This window comes from Lepidothrix coronata, unplaced genomic scaffold, assembly GCF_001604755.1.
Source record: "Lepidothrix coronata isolate B3197 unplaced genomic scaffold, Lepidothrix_coronata-1.0 Scaffold11, whole genome shotgun sequence".
NCBI classification, from domain to species: Eukaryota; Metazoa; Chordata; class Aves; order Passeriformes; family Pipridae; genus Lepidothrix; species Lepidothrix coronata.
Window position 1 is genome coordinate 7287094 of NW_016690191.1, and position 24035 is coordinate 7311128.

At 38.8% G+C, this 24035-nt stretch overlaps 1 protein-coding gene across 3 annotated transcripts; it reads right to left on the minus strand.

Annotated features, from left to right (window-relative positions):
• Window positions 1–20: 20 nt before the first annotated feature.
• HDC (histidine decarboxylase) lies at window positions 21–23997 on the minus strand. 3 transcript variants are annotated; one of them, XM_017804980.1, is made up of 15 exons: window positions 21861–23997; window positions 21285–21440; window positions 20284–20456; window positions 19156–19269; window positions 18294–18416; window positions 17362–17496; window positions 16361–16504; window positions 16042–16108; window positions 15067–15229; window positions 14871–14961; window positions 13620–13718; window positions 12825–12926; window positions 12301–12654; window positions 1330–2291; window positions 21–115 (listed from the first exon to the last, which is right to left on the minus strand). In XM_017804980.1, exons 2-14 carry the CDS (start codon window positions 21310–21312, stop codon window positions 2019–2021), a joined length of 1866 nt encoding a protein of 621 aa, XP_017660469.1. In that variant the 5' UTR covers window positions 21313–21440; window positions 21861–23997; the 3' UTR covers window positions 21–115; window positions 1330–2018. The 3 variants fall into 3 exon arrangements, with proteins under 3 accessions (XP_017660469.1, XP_017660468.1, XP_017660467.1); XM_017804979.1 differs by lacking the exons at window positions 21–115; window positions 1330–2291 and having other exon boundaries at window positions 11669–12654; window positions 23167–23997; XM_017804978.1 differs by lacking the exons at window positions 21–115; window positions 1330–2291 and having other exon boundaries at window positions 11669–12654.
• Between the last annotated feature and the right edge of the window lie 38 nt (window positions 23998–24035).

The window sequence follows — 24035 nt, forward strand, 5'->3', positions numbered from 1 at the left end:
GCCCGTCGGGGGGGCACCGCCCGCCCGCAGCTGCCGTCAGGGATTTCATTTCCACGAAGGGCTCTTCAGCAGCAATCTGCCTCTGGAGATTTCCAGTCACGTTCAAAATGCTGCTCTAAAAAGCGTACCGAAGTGCGTAATGCAGTCATTTTTAGTCATCAAATATGCGTGTTCTTCATTAAACATGTAGTAAACAGGTTCAATTTTACCAAAAATTCCAAGATTTCATGTGTTGAGAATTCAGATTTTTAGACTACACAACCTAAAGAGTTTGTGATTCACCTATAAATATTTTAACTCTAATTATTGAGTGGCCGTTTCAAGAATATCCTAAAAAATTTCAAATTCCGGCTTCTCAAAATCTTTGTTGTGATACAACGAAAAATCAACTTAAAACCTAAACCAGTTAGCTCCTCACAGACCTATACTTATGTTTCCCTGCAAAAATCTCTCTCTGAAAAAATCAACAGACATATCTTCAAAAGTACTTCTACTCAACAGAAATGCTGTCTACAAGGAGAAATGTTTGCTACCAGCTCTACTCATATTTAGTGTGTTCCTCTTAGCCTGATTGTGCTATTCTGCACTTTCTTAACTTTGCACATAAGTTCACTTTTAAATCATCTGGTTTTGCCTTACAAAAGTGAAAAACAGACACAGCAAAAATTACTTTTATCCAAGTTATTCCGTTTAAAGTTGTAAAAAATCTGCATCTTTATTCAAACGTGATTTTTGCTTCTGCCTTTATCACCCAAGCAGTGCCCTGTTCAGTACCCCTCCAGCTCTCCAGAGCTGGTACAGTGGGGCACGGCTGTGAACAGACACAATATTTAACAGTATTTGTATATGCAAGATCACAGGCAGTGCTAGAATTCAGCAGACATACCTACAGCAGAAAAACATCACTAGTAGTAACATATATTAAAACGTAATAGAATGTTTAGAATACAGCAAATCAGCCACAGCTTTTACATGCCTTAGATAATACAAGTAAGCAAGTCTTATTCTACTAAGTGATTATTCATTCAGCAGTTTGCCTTTCTGACATGGGTAAACACTACACCTTCCCAGGACAAATAGCACAGTACAAGTTTTCTGTGAATTTACATAGTTCTTGGAGAAAAGTTAATTATTTTAGTTAGCATGATACCAAGAACATGTTACCCAGTTTCCTATGACTGCAGAACTTTCTTATAAATCACTCAGTTTTTTAGGAATCATTTGTAACATAATTACATCAAACACTATTCTTGTACCAAAAAGTATAAAAGGATTATTCTTTTTAAATTTCAAAAGGAATTTTCTTTATGCTGTCTAATTCCTACTTACCAGTCATCTTTTTTTAAAAAACCTCAAGCCCTAAGTTTATGCTAGTTCTGCTCAAATACTTGTTATAAGATTCAGTTGATTTTGCTAAGGTCACTTTACTCGCATTGACCTTCTAAAAAAATTAATGATTGGCTTGTGGCTAAATCCAAAGGTCTTGCTTCCTTTTCTGTCCTTTTCAATTTATCAGCTAGTTTTGGACCTTTGGATCATTCTTTATCAACTCAGTTTACATAGTTTTTCTGACTCTGCACACTACTTCTTTCCCTACTTACTACATGGGTTTGATGCTTTCCAGGGTCCCTAAAATTATCCTTGCCATAATTGCAACAAGCTTTTGCTGAATGCTATACCATTTTTTTTATTTTTCTTCTGGACTGAATCATTTCTGCTCACAATTTTTTTTAGTGAAAGCATTCTTTCCCATATCTCACAGGTCTGTTTCTCTCTTTTTTAGCGGTAGCTCCTCCTGGACACAAATCAATCTTCATCTAAGTACAATCAAAGCAGAAACACTTTCCTTTTCCTAACTGGCACATTTATGGTCTGACCTAGAGACCTTCACTCATGGTAAATAGCATTTTCCTCCCAGCCTTTATACGAGTCATTTGACCCCCAAACTGCCCTCACGTGGGCCTTGATACCTGCAATGCTGGCCATGCACTAACCATCTACAATGCACTCTAGTGGTATCACTGCACTTCTGTCCTCGCCTGACCATCTTCGGGATCACTTGACAAAAAACCTTGTTTGTCTCCTAAACAGTTACTTATTTGTATTTCTTTGCTTACATTTTTTGTTCCTTCATGTCCAATACCGACCTCATACAGTTTGCATCTGTGGTGTATGGAAGTGTCATTCCTTACAGTCCCTTCTTTGGCATCAAAATGAGAGTCCTCTTGCTTATTGTGTATTAGGCAGCTCTTTTTATCTTCTTCCTCTTCTACAAGAAGGACTTGATCTACCTGTGTACATTTTAACAGAGACATAAATCATGTAGCACACCACCAGTGATGGTTATTCAAATTTATAGCAAACCAAGTTCATTCATTCAAATACAAAAAATTTACTTAAACATGTGGTTGACTTAGCAGGCACTGAGCTTTTTGGACCAAAAATCTTATTAGAAAGATCACATCATTAATGTTATTACACAAATTGCTAGAATTATTGGAATACCTTGAAAGCTCAGCTCATTAACCAAAATCTTGCCAATTATTTTAAAATTATGTGCTGATCTAGTAAATATATTTTCTTCTCCTCCAGACTTCACCTCAGTATGGAATTTTAACTTGAAACAGAAAAAGGAGCTTCACATTGCTATTGCTGAGATCTGGCCTATAAATATTAACTAGCAAGTGGTGATTTGGTTTTTTTAATGGGGCTCAATGCATGCTTTGTAATATTCTATCCATCATTTTTGAATGACATAAGGTGCCTTGCAGGCTTATCTCATTTTGATAATGAGGTAATCCATTTAAAGCAACGTGGTTCCAGTTAATGAAGAGCAAAATTCTGGACCAGCAGCATGAGAGAATAAGATATTAATAAGATATTAAGTAGTAAAATTCTAATTTAAAACTATAGAACTAGAAAAAGCAACAGGAGACATAGCAGAGAGAAGTTATCCTTGGCAACAAGACCAGTGTTACTGAGGATTGAAGTATAAACTCATCTATGTTTTAGGACAGTGTCTGGTCTTAGTTTTACCTATCTTATCTCTAACACATCTCTACTGGAGAAACAGAAGTCTCAAGGGATTATACTGCTGCTTAAATATGAATTTCCATCTGCCCAGGAATTGAGGTCCTTAATTGCTGTTGTTTAGATTTGTAATGTGGTACAGCAACATGCCTGAAGCACTTGGGGAACATGATATTTAAGGTTAAGGAACAGCTTACCCTTTCTTACCAGTATTTCTGTTATATTACCTATTAAACCAATTTGGTATAAGATATCTATGTGAGCTGGTCTTAATATTTACATATACTCAACAGTTTTTACCTTACTTACAGAAACTTAATCTGCTCAGAAATACAAACATGAGAGACTTCAGTGCCTTCCTTCTAGTGCCTTGAAAAAGGATACTGCTTGCTAAATTCCAACAGACTGCACCCACAGGAAGAGAATTTGGCACAGCAAATCTTATCTGTTAGCTATCAGGAGCAACACAGAAGAATTCAACTTGCTTCTTAGAAAGCAAGTTTCAAACTTCCTGAAGTTTCAAACTTCAGAAGTCTGGACTGTTCCAATTGAAAAGAATAAATGCACCTCAAAGTATTAAAATGAGGGTGGGTTTTTTTCCTCATTTAAGGTCATAATTTTGTAGTCAACTCTGAACTCCAAAACCAGTAAAAATATTTTCCCACACATAATTGAAACAATTTCTCTAATTTAAAATATTTTACTTTTACTTGTGATCTATAAAAAGAGCTAAAAACAATGTACTCTTTTCAAAGTACTTTGAAAGATACTTCAATTTTAATTAAATAATATAAATCTTGCTTTGTCATTCTTCACACTCAAAATACATAATTATATTTATCCAATCAAACAAGCTACATACATAAAATGGCAGGAAATCCCTTCTCCCTAATCCCAGCTTCACTGAGCCCAATTTAAATTTCCTGACAAACTTTACATGGGTTCTGCCTATTTTGTCTTTTATGGAGGGACAAATCCTGTAGTTTTCCCCACAAGTCAATTCTGTGTAATTCTTGGAAGATTTTGTGTTCTTTCTTGTCAGGACATCTTCACTGTGTGACACACTGAATGCCAAATTCTCCATCAGACCGAACACAGTTTGCTACAATGGAGCTTTGACCACAGAATGAAACACTCCTGTGACTACAAGAACTAAGTGAAAGAGATTTCCTATCTTTTTGTGCAATTCATATGGTAAATGATAAATCATAATCATAAACTGGATGGCATTTAATATAATCACAGATCAGAATTTGTAAGGAGTCTCCATTATGTGGACACACTGGTATCTGACAGCTCTGCCTCCTTTTTGTTAGCTGGGGCACTTCAGGGGTCTCTTTATCCCTACTCAGCTATTATCACAGAACTTGTAGGAACTTAATACCATTAAGACCTATGACCCTTTCTCAAATTTGTCTGAAAGCAGCCAACAGGTTCAAGTTACAGGGAGGGGAAGGAGGGAGCAGATACAGACATATATATGCACATACACAACCCACAGTCGTGTAACCTTCTGTTCCTGGAAGCAAGGCTAAAACCTTCCTTGTCTTTCAGAAATCAAAACATCTCATGACTGAAAGCAGATGACTTATGTAGATGTTTTCTATTTGAAACTTAGGTAGCAATAGATCACAATTTTCTAAGGTTGTTAGTCCATTGGTACAAGTCAATTCCTAGTGTATTATTTTATTTCTGCAAATATTGCTCTTCATATCTTTCTGTTAAAATGTCTTTAAAATTTCGTTGCAAAATGCAATCAAATCACATATACAATCAAAATTCATTTCAAAGTATATAGTTCACTTTATAATTCACAAATTAGTGTATTGCACTAAATTTCAAGCATGTCTGATAATTTATGAAATAATGTAACTCCTTTTCTGGGAACCAAGTAGCCAAAATACTAAAAGGATGAAGAGAAACAGTTATATATCCCTACTCAAAACAAGACTCAGTAACTGAGCAAAGGAAACAGTACAGGTAGTAGAGGTGCACATATGTGAAGGGCAGGACACTGGCCGGGGAGGAGATACAAGCTGCAATTAAAATAGAAAACACAATGACAGAGATCTAGTGAGATAATTGTTAGACAAAACTTTTGGCTTAAAAGTAGTAAAAAACCAAATCTTTGGAACTTTGAGCAAATAAAATTTGCTCAAATAAAAATATCCACCTGGTTTCAGGAAGGTAGGTAAGACTTCCACTGTCCTTCTGGCTACTCACAAACCATGTTACATCATAGAAATGACTGATTTGATAATGAAATTCTTTTCCTAACAGAGCTTGCAGAAATCCACAGTGTGATTAGCTACACTGTATGTGCATATAAATGAGTACCAGCACATAAATACCTGTTTTAATTTTAGATGTCACGTTTCTATTATAGAAAGGTGACAGAGCTGACGAAAGTTCTGTGAAGGCAAAGGATTCGGTGGCCATAATCCATGACATTTTACACTGTGTCATTTCCAGAGGCAGTGCAGTGCTAACTACTGAAAAATGCTGGAGGTTCATGCAGCAAGAGGCACTTCACTTGGTGGGATAGATTTCATTCAGACCAGCATTTCCATGTGTACAGTAACATGATCTGCCAACATTTTCTAGGGTCAGTTCTGTGACGATATTCTCTCTCAGGTCTGCCAAGTGAACTTCATGGCTCTAGTACATTTGAAATCACTTGCATCTCAAATATATGGTTTTGCAACATAGCCTGCTGTACATAAGCATTTAAAATTGGGAAACTGCTTCACATCTTTCTAGAACAATATTTATTGAAATTATTAATATAACTTTGCTGTGCCCCTGAAATAACAACTGCATCCAGTTTTCTTTTCACTGCAGTTAAAATTGCAGCCATATCACATTATACATCTGAACAACCGTTTCACAAATTATGACTCCTTTAACCATTATGTGAGAAGCAACTGCAAGTAAGCTACTAATTTCCTAATTTGAAGGGGGGTTCCATGATTTTTGTTGAAATACTTAGCATTTGTTCCATTTTCTTTCTTGGAAGAGACAGGAAGCTTTGGCTCTCCAATAACTTCTTATCCATACCAAGTTTCAAGAGAGGACAGCCCAAGGCACCAAAGTTATTAGACTTTTATTTACTTTAGGGAGTACAAAAAGCAGCTTTCCTCTGCTTCTCCTTTCTACACTGAACCATAGAATGCCTTGAAGAGATTCCTTGAAAAGAGGAATAAGCCACAGAACCTCAGTCACTCTATGCAGTTTCTTGAGGAATTACTCAAGCTACTGTTTTCTAGCATATGCATGCAATTTATTCGTGTGAAAGGGGCTGAAGTACCCTTAGATTGAACTAGAGGGCAGAACTTCTCTGTTTAGTTTGCTGCTGCTCAGTACATAAGGTTGTGAGAGCAAAGCATATTCTCCCCCCTCCCGTTTTTCTAAGAAAACACTGTTCTTTGATAAGCACATTCCACCACTTGATTCTGTTGTTGGCAGCACCTGTGAATGTTGCTTATACTCTACTGCCTTTGAAAAGTTTGCTGAGTATAATCTTGCCTTGATGGTAGGACAGTAAAAAGTTATACAAGTAGGCTTTGATTTAAGTGTCTCATTCATAGGATTTAATAAATTCATAGTGAATTTTATGCTGAATCTGATTCAAGCTTAAAGTTGTGGTTAAAAAAACAACATTGGATTTGGACACATGGACGTCATTTACTCTTCCATCACAAGTGAAAAAAAGTGAAGTCAGACTTTGGTGGAAAGGAGTAATTTTAAATTCTCAGCCAAGCTTTTTTCTTAATCCTTGCCCTTTCATCTCCCCTTGGCCACTCCAATTACTGACAGATAACAAGTCCTCAGCAGAGGAGAGCACAAGTAGCTTGCTTGCAATGACCAGGATACCTGAAGTAACACAACAAACTGAACTCTCAACTGACTTCTGCTGGTATAGCTCTGGAAGCAGTTTGGCTTTGTATCTGTAATGAGCCTACAGAATTCAAAATCTATTTATGGGATGGAAACATTTTCTCAACTTCATGAGAGAGAATTGAGCAAGGCTCCCTTTGGAGTTTCTGTATTAGAAGAGGAGCCAATTCCTGAGCTTTGACAGCTCCCTTCACTGATCCTGGAAAGCACATCTGTTCTGGTGAATCCCAACCATGTCCATCCAAGGAAGACAAGAATGCCAAGAATCTAGTTACCATCCAACACCAGGAAACTCTCACGTGTCACTGTAGACTATTACAATTTTGTTCCCTGAATTTCATAGCAGCTGCTTCTAACACCTCTGCGCAGAAAGATGTGTCTCACTGTGACTCAGACAGCTTCACCCAGAATTTCTTTAGCCAGTCATAAATGAGCAGAGAGCTAAATCCAAGCTCACCACTCAATCCAAAACAGTTTAAGATTTTTAGCTTCAATACACGGTATTGCAAGGAGATTCAGTAGGCAATTTTCTAGGAAAACAAATTCTTAGCTGCAAAATTCCAATTTCTTGAAAAGGAAGGAGGTTTCAAATCCAATAAATTTAGGAAGAACAGAAGCATATAGCACACAAATCTGGACTGTCAATATGGTTTTGTCTAACAAGTCATGGCATGTTTAGTTCCAGCCAGGTTGCACCATTTTATCTTTCAAAAGCAATGTAATTAACATAAAGGAACATAAAAGAGCTGCAGCAAAGTAAAGGCACCCTATAACATCAAGATTTCTTGATTTTAGGAGGGACCTGGGTAATTCATTAGACAAAACTTGCTTGGAAATTCTAGTCACAGGAGTGGCTCACTCCTTTTGAAGGAGACTTTTTTCAAAGTTTATGATTGCAAATTATTTCAGTGAACAAAGATGTCAATTCAGCTCACCTAGCTGACCTACTAGACATCCTGATGCATTACAGACTTGTAAGCATCATCCCTCAGAAGTTGGGAAAGATATGGAAAAATACCAATAAACTGCTGATGCTAGCACAGTTTAAGTAGTGCCAGAGCATGTATTTCACTGACCTTCATCTCCTGAACCTCTGCCAGGCAGGGAGGGTGAAAATGGAATGGCTTTGAACTCCACCGTGAGTAGGTTCAGTGATTTATCTCTCCATAGACTAAGAACTTGGTTCTTACATTTACAAAAATTATTTTGCTTGGTTAATAGACACCTTGCATTCCTTCCTAAGGTGGGAGGGAACAGAGGGAGAATTTGGGATGTAGCATGTAGGGGAGGGAGATCAAGCTGGTGCTTATTACTTCCTCATTCCTTCCTATGTATTAGTCCTAATATTGGTACTAATATGATTCCTTAAAAAGCCAGTTCTACTCAGTGAGTCAACAGAGAACTCACCCAGCAAAACACAGTTTTCTGCTGGCTTAGTGAGCTGAATTCATCACTGAACTGTCAGGAGAGCACCAGAGCTGGAGCAAGGGAGGCAGTGGAGTTAGGAGGTCACATAAGGAGGACAGGGAAACAGAATCACCCCTTTTGGCTGCACCAATGAATTAGATCAGGTCAACCTGTCACATCTGATTGAAACCTTCCAGAAAAACTGTGGTAAAACTGCAAATAAGCATTTAATAGAAACTGTAGTAGCTGTGAATTTGAAATGTGACAGAAAGACATTTGAAACTGAAAAACTACCCTTGAAGGCTTCAGTTTAGCAATCCTGAAAAACACCCAGCTGTGAACTTCAGTGGGGAGTGTCAGGTGACACAGGTAAGGAAAGAACAAACACAGCTGGCCTGTTACACCGGTTCTCTGAAGCCACAAGTCATCCATTCTGAATCCCAGCTCTCTGCCATTCACCAGTAATTAAGTAAGAGTTGCTTCGTGGTATGATTGCTGTCACACAGCTAGCTAGAATGCTGCATGCTGTCTTGTACCATTACAGTGTAATCTCCCATCAAATCATAACAAAATAGAAAACTGAAGAGAAAAGAGAGGAGGCTGTCTGCACAGAAAATGCTGCAGCCTGGAGCATCCTGTGGTTAGCAGCATGAGGAGTGTTGGGCTTTCCCATGCTCCCTGTCTTGCACGGTGAGCCTGAATCCCAATTTAATGCAAATTTCCAGTTACTTGTTGCCCACTGGTGACATCTCGTGGATCAAAGCAAAATATCCTTGCCTGTTGGCAAACCCTGCAAAGTCTTGGATATTGGCACCTGCAGAGTGGAAGTCTCTTTCCCAGGTCTAAGGAGCTCTATAGGATCTGACAAGGTTTAGCTTTTTTTATTTTTAACTTCCTTTCCTGCTCTATGAATAGAGCAAATGAGCACTGTAGCAACAAGCCCCTTACAAAGAACTGAAAATAGAAGTAGGCAGGAAAAAAGGCAAATGAGAGAATAGAGCACAGAAACTGAGAAAAGAGTAGTGAATAAATTTCATGAACTGTATTTCCTGTTAATGAAACAGATTTCTATTGTCTAAAGCTGAGTATAAGCAAGTGCTGACCAATTAGGATTTCGTAGCTGAAGTCAAGGGGAACCTATGCACTGCTTGACACAGTGGCAGAAACAGGCAAATAATCAGTACCACATAGTCATAGTTCCTTGCACCCTACAAATATGAAGGAACTAACCCCCCCAGTGTGCCTGTGCATCATTCACTGGGGCTGGAGCTCAGATTCAAGCTGTGACAGTAACAAGTGTTAGTAATACTTTGCTAAAAATATTACATTTTTATGTAATTATTTATTTATTTTGGATGGTTAATTTTGGAGCCCCCATTTCAAAATACTGAGGTGTTTGTTATATAAGTTAAATTCATATAAGTTTATTATCTAAGTTTAAATTATGCAGTCGCTTGTGACCTCTGCAGGCAACTTGAAATTCAATCCATCCCCCATGGAGGATATTGATGCAGAGTTTTGTGAATGTCAGCTATTGTGGAGCTATAGCAGAAAGGTACCTGGTTTTCAAGTACTTCCATAAAGCATTAGGAGGATGAAAGCTGGAAATGAGAAGACTATGGAAATGGAGCATCCCTGGGAAGTCATAAACCCATTAACTGAGCACCCACTGAAGTATAAAACCTAGCAGACAACTGAGTCAATAAAAAAAGCACTTTTTGTCCCTTGGCTAACAAAATTGAAATTGGTGCTTGGTTCAGCAAAACCACTGAAGTTTACATACTGCAATTTCTAGGCAAGTGACAGCTGTTTGGGCAAAAGCATCAGCATACACCAAGGCAGTCCTTAACGTTAGTAAAGCGAAAAATAACCCATCTGGATTAGTAATTCCTTTGGAAAAATAACTTAAGAACCAGAAAAGTACCAGCCACTTCAAAATCATGCCACATCATATGTGACACATTTCATGATATATTAACCTCAAACAACATATGCATTAGCAGTTACCTGTTAAAAGTATTATAATAATGAGAACTACTTGAACAAACAAAACTATATCTAGCAGTGGACTAACACACCTTCACCCCTTGGGATTTCTGAAGAAAAACAGATTGTCCCAGTGTGCAGCACAGACTAATACATAACAGGGCTTTGCTTTGTATTTTCAGAGAACAAAACAAAACTTAGTGTTAAATTAAAAGTATCAGAAGGAACACGACACTGACTAAACACAGGTCTCTAGGGCTGAGTAAACGTTAGAGAAAATAAGAGGAACTGGAGAAGTGCAGTTTGTTTCAAATTTTGAGGCTATCCAAATGCCTAGTAATGCTGACATAATTACTGTTTACACTGTTGAATTCTAGTTGCCACTGCAAGGGCCACTATCTAGCAATACTCAGTTTTTAAAGCATCTGTTATTCTAAGCTTACCATGAAATCCTATTTATTAATATTAGCAAATATCAGAATCGGAAATAAAGAGTGAATATGAGATTGATTTAATGAAACAGAACTTTTCCAACTCTTATCTTAGCTGACGAGTTTAGCTGATGTTGTATAAGGGTCCAGACATTGTTCTGATAAACCAGGCTCATTGTTTATATAACTTGAGAACAGTTGTTCTGGATCACATGGAAGATCCATCTGTTGGAGTGCACTGCCTTCAAGATGGGGTGACTGTAGGTGTCTGGAAGGAAGGCAGCAAGCATCTAGCAGTGCTTTCCCAGAATAATCTCCTAGCAATCATTGTGCTTCCTAACTCAAAATATCTCTGAATTTAAATCTCTCCTTAATAGATTTTTCTCCCCCCAATTTTTTTCATTATTTTTTGAAAAATACATAAATCATTGGCCTATTGTAGCAATACATTTGTTTGCTGCATAAAAGACTCTTTCTTCCCTAATGCCCTTTAGTTCTTCTATTATAAAAGAGGGTGAAGTATCATTCCTACTCTCTTTCCTCATGAATTTGTGATTTTCAGACCTTAGGTAATGCTGAGAAAGGCCACAGGTGCTTTGCAAGGGCAACTACTCTTGCAACATGGTTGCATAAAGCCTCCTGTGCACAGTACATGATTAGCACAGATGCAAAGGCAGGGCTGCTGCATTTAACTGTCAGTCTTAAAATTGCCCTAATGCAGAAAAATATCTGGGGGAAGTTACATCCTTCTTTTTGCATAGTTCAGAACTATGTTGGCACTGGCTGCACACACAGATCCTCACAGCAGTCTAAAGAGCTCAAGTCAAGGTATCAAAAAAACCAGTATACTTTGTCAAAATTGTTCACCTACCAGCTGGAAACTGCCCATTACCAGGAGGGATAAGGCAGAAATTGGCATTTTCTTTACCACAGTCTACAAAACACAGGGTTTCATGTTATATGCCTACAAGATTTATTTGACATTTTAATCTATAAATACATGAGGTTTTCACCAGTAAAAGCACAGTAATTTTCTCAGTGGTCATTGCCACTGCTTACATATTGAACAAAAGAACACGTGGTATTGCATGTGATTAAGCAAACTTTGGTTCTCTTTCTAAGGACTAAGCTCTCTTACTTGTTAAACAATGGCTTGCAGAGGACAACAAGGCAGCTGAAGGCCACACTGAATGCTACACTCTGGAAAGCTTGGGACACTGTAGAACTTAATTAGTTTTTTGAAGGCACTTTTTTTGAACATCATCATGTCTTCAGGCAGGCTAGAAAGAACCCTGGCATTTGCACGAGACTCCTCCTTGTCAGTGGCTGCAGCTTTGGGGTTACACTGCTCAAGACTACCAGTCACTGGCACACTGGTGCAGCTAAGGGAACGTGCTGTCTTTTTCTTGCCTTGAACAGATAAATAACTGAATAAAAAAGAGGTTAACTTATGTTTGGTAACATCTTGGACATCTTCTGGAAAACAGTCATCTAGAGGATCCCCTTGACCTTTCACTTGTTGACTAATCACACGTGTACTGGGACTCACCGATAACTTCTTAGGCTGAACTACTGTTTTTCTGGAAGGTGGTTTAGATTTCCCTCCATCTAGACAAAGCTGGGAAGCATTACTAATGGCATCAGAACTGGGCTCTACTACCATAGCAGGGATTCTTGCCCCATCATCAGAACTGATGCAGTGCAGCCCATAATTCTGGCTAACAATTTGGGCTGCAGTGTGTTGAATGATGTTCCAGTCTCGCAGAATGTCTTCCCTGGTTGTGAACTGAGACGTTACAGTAAAGCGAATGATGAACTTGTCATGAATGGTCGCTGGAATGAGGAAGAGCCTGCCAGAAATGCTTAGTTCTTTCAGGAGTTTTTCTGTCAGCCAGTTGGGACCCTGTTTTAAAAGAAATACTACAGTTAGAATTTCCAATGACATCCAAACATCTCTAAGAATTGCGATCACAAATTCTTACATGAAAGTTTATTCACAGTTCTTAACATCTGGGGAGAGATCAGCTGTGATCAATTCATTCCAAAGAGACATACAAAAGGTCTAATCATTACCTTTAGCCGAAATACAACCAGTCCAAGATGCCTCTTCGCAGGAATTTCAAAAAGTGGATCACTTTTAACCAAGGACTCAAAGAATTTGGCTGTTTCAGTACCCTATAATTAAGAAAAACTTGATTAACCTATAACCCTAGTTATATATTGGTTTGTCACAAACCCACTGTAAAACACTAAATTAGATAGTTAAAAAGACTTTCTTTCCTTACTAAAACACATCATTTCAATGCATGGATAGCAGAAAACAGAAGAATGACAACAAAGTAAAGAATTTTAAAGTCTGTCTATTTGCCCAAACCCTTGACAATGAACATGAGTAATTGGACTATACATAGGGATTTTCTAGAAGAACATTTGAAAACAATGTGCCTTCTCAGACTGGAGTCCTTTTGCGGCAACCATTGATCCACAATACGATCCTTGTACTTACTCTCCATCAGAGACTTAAGCCTGTACATTTTCACAGTGGTGGGTTCAGCCTTTCATCACAGCCTGCCTCTCAAACAGCTGCCTCAAAGAAAGCTCCTCCAGATTAGTACTCAGTAACAGGCAGAAGGCTGTGACTTACCAACTCGCCTGCCATTGCCTATTGCTTCCAAGAAGGGGACAGGAAACGTTTTGTCTACGCAGTTAATCTTTACAGATTACTTAAGAGCACACGTTTAGTGTTCACATGCAAGCTTTGCATGTCAGAGGATTTCTGTTACTCATCTTTGAACCTCTGAACTTATTAATCTCAGCTACCAAGAAATGAACATAACACATGTATGGTTGCACTGTTAATTCACATACATGTCGGACGTGAGCTTGAAGCTTTTTCACCCCAAACGAGCGAAGCACAAACCACAGCTTCAAAGACCGGAATCGGCGACTCAGTGGAATCTGCCAGTGCTGTGAAAACACAACAGTGCCTCGATGAGTGCAGAAACAACAGAAAGGAGGGTTCCCCTTACACTGCTACACCTATTGCTTCAGGTTCAGGCCAGAAATCTCTTTTGAGACAAGTAGTGTCATATTACTGAATATCTGCTAAGCCTAGGAAACAGCCATCAAAGAAACACTGTGTCTCCATATTTTTCAATTATTTGCAAAAATAAGATTTTGGCTATTCCCCTTAGTCTATGGTCTAGACATGATTAGAATTTTAAGTTAATTATCAGCCAATAACAACAACTTTTTGCATTTTAAGAGCATGATCAATTTAAGATGTGGCCATTTACACTTCAGGACTGAGTGCTCACTTCAGTTCCTGTAATTTGCATATTTAACTGCCATCCTGAACAAGAGTTGATACAGGGGTAGGCAGTTCCAGACAAAGTAGCACCTACTGCAAGCAAAAGAGAAAACATATAAAGGAGTATTTCTAGGGAGCTACACAATCACATGCAGGATCCGATTTAACCACAAGAGGGACTCAATGTCTTTTTTTTCCATCCCTCCCCTCCACTTGCACTCTAGTGAAAAGCACTATTGATTTCAAGAAAACAATTATCTTTTCAGGACTAGGGTGAGATCATAGCAGAAATAATTGGCAGTGAATATTCCTTTGTATTACTGTACTGAAATCTGCTGTAAGAGGTATCTAAAGTGAAATGCCTCTTGGCTCTCCTATGAATACCTTAATCTGAAGCAAAATGTAATTCAGTCTCCTGCTGTTTCAGAGCATCGTGTTTCCATTGCTTACTCCTTTCTCTCTTTTATTACATGTCAGAGATACAAGAAATTCAGCCAAAATGGCATCAGTAGGAATTACTGCAGCAACACAATGCACAGAAATGACCCTTCTCATTAAAAAGGCAAGGTTGGATCTCTATCTGTGTAAAAATCTTAAGTACTTCAATCTGAAAGCAATTTTATAATCAATCTTCATAACCACAGATCACTTTAAAGTTTTATTATTTACTTTGTATTAGGATCTAAGTATAATTGGATTTATGTAATCAGATCATCTATAAGATAAGCATCTCCAGAGTGTGAGGAATTTCACAGTCTGTTTGAACATTTTATATGCAATATAAAATATCAACTTAAATAATAACTTACCATGAAGTCAATTGCAGCTCCTGAGTTGGCATGTCTGAGGTAGACAGGGTTAACACTGAAGGTTTGATGTAATTTGTATTTATCCTTAACCCTATCAATTGTAGAAGGAACTGGGTTTAGCAAAATAAGTGCAGAGAAATACTTTGCAATTTGCATGTTATTCTTGTGGTGTTGCTTGCATTTTGCCTTTACTCACCAAAATCCAGTGCAGTCAAAATGAACCATCATCCATTTAGAAGGGTTAAAAGTAAAGGAATCTGCATATTCAATTCCATCCAAGAACAGCCTAAATTCAGGACATACAAATGCTGTTCCTGCATATGCAGCATCAATATGAAGCCAGAGTCCCTCAGCATCACCTGATGGAATTGAGATTGTTGTTATGTAAGGGACATAAGGAATCAAAGTGCATGCTTAATCTCTCCTCTCTGAAAAAAACAGGTGCATTTTTTTGGAGGAGGCAGACAAACAATTGACAATCTAGTTTTATTCTAAAGCTGTGGATCCATAACCCCAAAATATAGGATAATGCTGAAATCGGGTGGACACTACAACAAAATTCACTATTTCATATTTGATGTGAGTGGGACTTCTTAATGATTGACTTCTCTCCCCTGCCCTTTTACTACATGAAATTCCCCAGTACCACTCAGTTGCACAAAGCCAGAACAAAGACAGCGGGGTAAGCAAAAAGGACCCAGAAATAGAAGCCACAATCTGACCCATATGAGAAAGCACCTCAGGTCTTCCAAAGCTATTGGGCAGAATTGATGCTGGAATAGAATCTGCAATCATGACAAATTTACCTACGAAACTGGTGGATCCAAAGGATGTCCTACTAGAATCTACTTTCAAAACTCCTTTGTTAGGTTAAATGTTTATGTATCCATCCCATAACAGTATTGCACAGTCTGTATTTCCTGAATAACCACATTAAAGATTTATCAGTTGGCAAATTTCATCCATCTTGAATAGAATGTGTTTTAGCATCCTAATCTAAAACTTACAGAAATCACTGCAAAGTCCTGTACTGACTTCAGCGATCCCTGAGATATGTCTGAAAAACTCAGCTGATCAGTGTTTCTACTCTTCTTGTTTTTGGCATGCAAAAGTCTCCCTATCTTTTATATGCTTTCATAGTTTAAAATCAGGAAAAAAAAAAGACACTTACAAATTGGACCCAGTTCTGAGAGACTGTCAAAAGCACAGACACCAGTTGTACCCAATGTTGCACAAACCTAGAAGAAACAAAATCTGTTAAGATGGATTGGGGTTTTCTAATAAATGGATGCAGCACTTTAAAAGTGGGCAGGTTAGGTAGACAGTCAAAACATTCAAAATTTACATTCAATAAAACAGACACTCTTCTATACATTTTAACATTCAGTAGATGTATTTTAACACAATAAGAAATGTTTCAGATGTAATTTTATCTTGACATTAAAAATACAACACTATGCCAATACCCTCAGCCAGAAAGTTGAACATACAAAGACTGGCACGAGGCCTTTCTTTCTGTCTTCTGCAATGGCTTTCTTCAAAGTTTCACCTCTGAGGGAAAAGTTCTCATCCACAGGCAGAAATTTTATCTTCACAAGGGAAATCAAGCCAGCCTTTTCTACAGAAGAATGTGCCTTTAAAATAAGAAAAACAGTAAGAACTCAAGTTCTGAGGCTGAACAGCTGTGGTGAGTTATGGCCTTATGAAAAGACAGTGGTGGCAAGAAATGCAGAGGTAATGTCCTTATTGTAATCCATATTATACAAGTCTGAAAGTAACTTCTTTGTAAGTCTCTATCAGAAATAGTACACTGTAATTCCAAGGAATGCTTCATTTATTTGGGTACTTGTCTCTAAAACAAATATAGTGATAGGCATCCTCATCTTGTGTTTGAAGGGCCATTTATCAAAACTCAGTGCTTAAAGGAGCCTCTAGAAATAGATCATCCCCAGTTTATTCCCTCCTCCCTGCCATAAGAAGATAAATCCCCCAAACATCTCATAAGAAAAAGTCCTTTTAGTCTCTCCTGTTGCAGTTTTCACATGCAAATACAATTGTTTAGTTCAGGAGCCCAGGGACAGAACAGGTTTGCTGGCAGAGGCCCAGAGTGGAGCCCACAGCCAGGAGCAGCACTGAGGTAACAGCACCTTGACCGTGCCTGTTCTGAGTGGAAGGAGGCTGCGAACAAACAAGAGCTGGAGCAGCAGGAGATCAGCACCTAGTTACTGGGGTAAGGCTTTGTGAAAAACAGGAAGGAAGTTTAGAAATGAGTCATGTGGAACAGCCTCCTGAGGACTGCCAGGACCCTACAAAACCTCGCCTCACACTGATTTCGTTTCCTCATCTGCAGAAAGCAGTATTAGAGGAACTGGTTCATGCTTGTGAGGCATTCCTGTGTTTGCCTTTTGGTAGAGAAATGAGAGTTCACATTGCATAGTCTGAGTGAGACAGCAGGAGCACATTTGTTTTCTTTGTAATCATAAGAACCTACTTGATCAGATGCATAAGCGATGAGGCGAGAATTGAGCGAGGACTCATCGGTGTTTGGCTCGGAAACCTTCATCTCCAGAATTTTGTTCTTCCTTGCTGCTAGCAGTGCAACCAAGGTGGATTCACTCACAGTGCTCTGCAAAGACATTGCTCATTTACTGCAACTGCTACTTCATTGCTATCTTGCCAGGGATTCACTGAAGTCAGTACTCAGCTGCCCACCCCCTCTTTTATTCCTACTACTGCTTTTCTGTGATGCAGTGGAAAGTCATTAGCTGATGAGCAGCTCTCTGGGCCAGCAACACAAAATGAAGCCTTTTAACTGCTGTATATTTTTTATGTGCAGGACTGAGTTGGGGGAGTAAATAAATCATATTTTCCTTTTGTTCTACAGATAAAATGTAAGCAAAACCCCCTATAACAACACAGAACCTCAACACTGATTCCACGGGATACTTGCTTAAGCCTTTCAAAAGGAGGTAAGGTTCAGGCCTTGATCTTGCACCTCTCAGAGACACAAAGTAGACATGATAAAAAGGAAAAATATTTTTTTTGTGTGGCTAAGGACTGTGGTAGAAGGACAGTGACAAGGATTCCTTCTCTAATTACGTAAGAATCACTTCAGTATATAATTTGGTGATGTGAAACAGACTGAAGAAATGAAATTTGACTCTCATTTATCCTTAGAAAGGCCACAAGAGTAGCTGCTGCTCATCTCTAACACAGTTAGCACTAAAAGCAATAGCAATTCTTATTCTGTAATCTTCTATGTTATACTCAAATTTGGGAAAATAATGCCAAATTGGGATTTGTCTCTATTTAGACCCATACAGAGAATCTTGTTGGTTTTGCCTCTAAGAAAACTATCACCCAGAGGGAAATTCACCTCAGTGAAAACAAAACATTGATGAGACCTCCTCTAATGTCCCCTACCTGTAATACTCCTCCACCCACACTGTCAGGATGGTAGTGCAGGAATTTTTCTGGAAGTCCCAGCATTTTGGCCAACCAATCCATCACATTCATTTCCAGTTCTGTACAGGCTGGGCTGGAGGCCTAGAAAAATTTTAAAAAAAGAGAATCAGACTGTAATTCACCCTGGGTGCTGATCCCTCTGCCAGCTGAGAGCTAAGGGAGGCAATGAGCTGATCTGATACAACTACATGGAGACAATACCCATCAGTTTCTTAGAGGTTTATGAGCTTTTACTGCTTTGTTACACAGAGACACACACCTAAAAATCTCAGCAACTTCACCACTGGGGAGAAAATTGGCTTCAGAAGGCTACTGAGGTAAGCAGAGTTATAACAAAGTAGCGCTGTGTAGCTGCTGCAGGAGGACACAAAATACTCAGGTATTTTGGGCCAGGCCACCAACAATTATTTTCAGAAGAGGAAAAATAGGAAATGTGTTCTCTCAAAGGAGCAGGAGAACTGGACTGGAGCCCAATCTAGCCTGCAGTAATGGATGGTGGTTGCTTTATTGCCTGCAGTGCTTGTGTAACAATCTTGGCACTGAGATTGGATGATAGGGAACAATGCTCACAGTGGGATATGCAAAAAATTAGAAAACAGACATTTCTAGTGGTATATTTTCTTCATTCACCTCTTACTAATACGTAACCTTTTGAGTTGTTTTTTTTTTTAAGTGAATTTTTCACTTATGCAAACAACATACAGTTGGTTAAAGCAAATAATTAGACTGACTCAGAGAACAAGAAAGAACGACTATGACCTGCTCTTGCATATTACACACAGGAAATGAATATCTAAAATAGCAAAAAAAAAAAAATTACCCATGTGAATCCCAAGCAGTTAATTGCATCAGCCAACATATCTCCAAGGAGTGAAGGCCAGGAAGTAAGAGCTGGAAAGTAGGCATGCATGTGTGGACTTTGCCAATGGACTACCTAGAACAGAATTATATAGAAGTTAAATCTGGAAATGTCACAAATTTCTGCATGAGATGTAACAATTATCATTAGATCTTTAAAGTGATGGAAAAGGATCACAGCAACATAATATGTGCAACTATAAATCTGCTAGCAGAAAGCTGCAGAGATAGTATCAATAGGAGTGCAGCACTAACACTCTGGCGTTGTTAGATAAATTCCAAACAACAGCAAAAGCATTTATCTGAATTAAACAGACAGACAAAGATTCTGAACAGGAAAGAATGTTGTGCCATGTTCAAAAGACCAGAGTCAGAAAGACTTATCAAAATGTTTATCTTTATAAAGGGAATTCATGCAACAAAGTTGCTCATTTTGTCAAACAAAGTAAGTAGCTACACATAGCAATCTACAACTATATAACCCCCTCTATACACCTGAAGGAGTTTCTATGTGGGACATCAGCATAAGCATGTGTAATGTGAATACCTCTCCTACATCAGACCGAGTTTCTGCAAACATCTATAAAAAAATTTGAGAATAGACTCTGAAAGGACTTCTTACATAAAACATGTAATTTGATAATATCAACTCCCTTAGCAGAATCTGCAGTACTTATGTATAAGAGAAACAAGACCTTTACATTCAAAGAACAGGAGACAGGTCTTACATGTACACAACTGCTGTGCCCAAGTTTCCACATCTCTGAAATAGATATTATACAGGTCAGCAGGTAGAGACATTGTGAAGCTAATGATTTTCTGACACTGGTGAATTTGTTTCCCTATAAGCAAATATGACTTAATGTATAACATATGTCAAAAATACATTCAGTCTAGCCCCTAAAACTATAGGTAGGAACACAACAGTAATCCCTGGAATCCTTCTGTGGACATGTCTACAAGACTTATTCTACGTTTTTGGGTACTTTACTTAGATAAATGTTCTGCAGAACCTGTGCATTCCCAGGATTTGGTGTTCACCCCAGGCAATAAGGGCTTTTTCCTGTCATGATTACACTTTATTGCTTACCCCTGGCATAATAATCTTCTCTATATCTCCAAAGATGTTGTCCCAGCTGTCAGGATCCATTGGGGCAGAATCCGGCAACTGGGCTCTCATGTAACCCGGCTGCACATCAGGAGTCACCCGTCTCTCTCTCACATTGCTCAGGTACTGGCAAATGTAATCCACCATCTCTTTCCCTGGAAGAGGCAAACCAGTGTTTTGAGTTTCAATTATATGAAAACTACCTAGCAGTACCAGCACTCCACACAATCTGTCATTAGCATTGGAATACTGCTCCCAGCACAGCCAGTGGAACTGACCTCCCTCCTATACCCTACTGGTCCCATATAATAACATAGGGACACAGCTTCCAGAACAGGCTTCATGGGGACAGAACAGACTCACAGAGTTATTTCAGTGTCATCATTGAATAGTTCAAATGTACCTTAAAAACACAGTCAGGGTACAAGTACAGTTTGTTTGATTATGGAGAGGTTAGACTTTCTTGCCTAAAAATTAACTGAAAGCGCATTTCATAGGAATTAAATTTTCATAATGCCCTACACTTCCTTGTCACTATAGCATACTCCCTTTTGCATCCTCTGAAAAGAGCTGCATAGCTCCACACCTGTTCTCTACTTTTTAAGGCAATCTCCTCTACCCCGGAACTAAAGTTTGTTCCCCATCTCCAGAACTGTACCAGTATCACAGTGTCAGCTGGGGAAAAGCCACTGTGCATAAACCCTTACCAATAGTTTATTCAGAATTACAGTTTTGCAGCTTTCCCACACTATCTTAAAAGTAAGACCAAAAAGGCTAAGTTACCCATGGACTCTAAATCCATTAATTTACACTCAATCCTGGGACACATTTTTGTCTCAGCCTCAGCACATCCAAGTCTCAAGGACATGTGTGCAAATAAAGAGTATATAGCCCATCCTAATTTTGGGGACCACTCCCAGCCCTACCATAGTTGATCTCCATGAGCAAGTGATACCTATTTGCAAGAGCCAAGGATCACTCACCTCTCTGTCTGTACTCCTCTGGCTCCATACTGATTCCTTACAGAAGCACCTCCAAACCTGGGCCACGACCCCTTGGGAGCTGTGGGCAGTTCCCTCTGGTGCCCTCCTGGTTGCTTCCCCCTTTATAGCTCCCTTTATCTCTCAGACTCACGCATTCTGGAAAAGGTTTAACGTAGGCAGGTTATTGGTGAGTGTTTATCTAACTCCTCCCAAGTGAGGGCTTTTACAATCTCTCATGTTCTCATCTGTGCCCTTTTGATGTGTAAGATAGTGTATTGCTAAGAGGAGCTGCCTCTGCACTAACCCTTTCCCATTTTCAGTCAATCTTTCAGAAGTCTCAGAGTAATCCATGTCATGAATATAAGCCACATTAACATGAGACTTGTGGGAAAGAAAAAGCTCAAGAACTTCCAAACCCAAATAAAAGCCAGCAGATGTTAACACCAGCACACCCAACTACTGTGCTAGTCATTAAAACAAGGCACCAGCACAGAACAAATTTGACACTGCAGACAGGGAAGGAGGTTTTTTTAAGAATTGTTTTGATAATTCCCAAAGCAATAAGAATATACCTACATCCCCACAAATCTTCAGTCTTTATGCTGTCAGTCCCATGCTGCTAAAAGGAAAGGTTTTACAGTTATTGTCATTCCAGAACTGCAATACAAAGCAGCAATGATCTTCTCAGTGGATTTCCTGCCTTTCCAGATCAGAGCAGGTTACACAAACCAGGGTGATGTTCCTCCATGGATATCACCCTAGATTGCTGAGCTGGGAAAATGCATATTTTTCCCCTCATTATGCTTGCTTTCCTCACATATGATACACATAAGAACTGGGATTTGGTCTTGTCTCTCCAGAATTTCTCCAAGTCCTCCACCTGGATTGTTCCGTTTGAAAGGACAGCTATGTAGATTCCCCCTTGTTCCAGTTTTAGGGCCTGAAAACACATCCTGACCTATTTCTGCCAGCACAACCTTTGACACTGTACTCACTGTTGAGCACTTACCATCTTCACTTGCTCTACACTGTACCAAGCAGCCCTTGGCAAAGAGAGGTAGGATTTGTGGACTAAGCACCAGGAAGAGAAACTACTACCAGTACAATATATTCTTGCCCTATTTTTGCTATACCTTAGGCTCCTGCTTAGGGCAGACCCTGCTGGAGACAGGACACCAGATCAGGCAGAGCCTTCATCTGATACACGACAGCAGTTTTTCTGTTCTCGTCACACAGAAGAGAACTGGCTGCCAGAGCAGCTTGAATTCGCTGCCTCGTGTACCCAAACACAGCCCAAACACTTTCTAGAAAGCTGTTACATTGTTCTCACAGCAAAATGTCTACAGAACAGTGTGAAACCCTTCCTAGTTCCTGTTGCAATTAGATATTTGAGAAGGAACTGTTTTCTAGATATGACAAAGATGCTCTGATACACACACATCAGATTAATGTACTGAAATAAAAAAATCCAAATTGATAAAAAGGCATTAAATAAGTGAAAAAAAATACTATATGCATATTAATCTGTTTTCTCACATTTCTCTGGAAACATCAGGAGATAAGTAACAAGCTGCCCACACACTTCATATCAATTTATTAACGTCTCTTGGCTTTACTGTAAATGATCTCATAAAGGGAAACAGGGAAGGTGAGAAGGTGCATCAAGCACAGGACCAACTCAAGAAGAACCCAAAGTTCCCCAGAACTGTGATTCTAGCTCATTACAAGTAACTAATACTTAAAATATATGGACATCTGTTCAAAGAAACAGATGGTAGCTAACTACATTTTGTTTTTACTTTGGAACAGCAAATAAGGAACAATATTTTTAACAATGTTTTCAGAGCTAAATTATACAATAAATATTTCATGTGACATATACCCTACGCCTTGCTCAAAGGTGAGTTTCATCAGCTTGGTCTCTTGTTCTGTGCAGAAGAGAACGAACAGCAGGTCCTGTTCAGAACTAGAAAATAGGTGATAATGAATAACAGGTAGGGTAAATATTGCTGGTGATAAATAAGGTTTTGTTATAGCTACCTTGCACTTACTAGGATTTCATTATGGACAATGAGGAACAGAATATTTGCTCACAGGAAACAGAATGATTAGAAAAGGTTCATTTCATTATTGGCTACAAAGGCCTGTGCTGTCTCAACCGTGGGAAACTCTCCATTTGGATGTGAACGTTACCACACTCACCACTCAGACTGAGACTCTTATCATTATTAAGAACTCACAGAGATTACACTGTCATCAATTTTGTGGGATGTGAGGACACAAACATTACTTTGATCACGGAATAATTCAATTGGAACAATGCCTAAGCAGCACATTTATCTCGACTAACTGGTTTCTGCCTTTGCTAGTGACGTTATGGACAGTTCCGGAAAACATCCCTAAAACAGAGCAATTTCCAGGTAATCACTGCACAAGGCTTTCTTCAAGTCCTAGTACCACCATAATTATATCCTTGAAAATAGTTCTTCTAAAACTCACCACCAGGTTTTTCATTTTTATTATCTTTTGATTATTTTTAGGTCAAATCTGCCAACCAGGATCAAATTTACCAACTATGTAACGATACTAGGATATTTAGCATTTTTTCCTACTGCCAATTCTATATACTCAAGTCAAATCTTGATCTGTTTGACAAAGTTTTGTACGGTACAATGCAATTCTCTGCCCACTTCTCCCTCCCAACACTTAAGGCCATTCTAAGCCTAAAACTGTTTCTTCATGTTTTTCCAA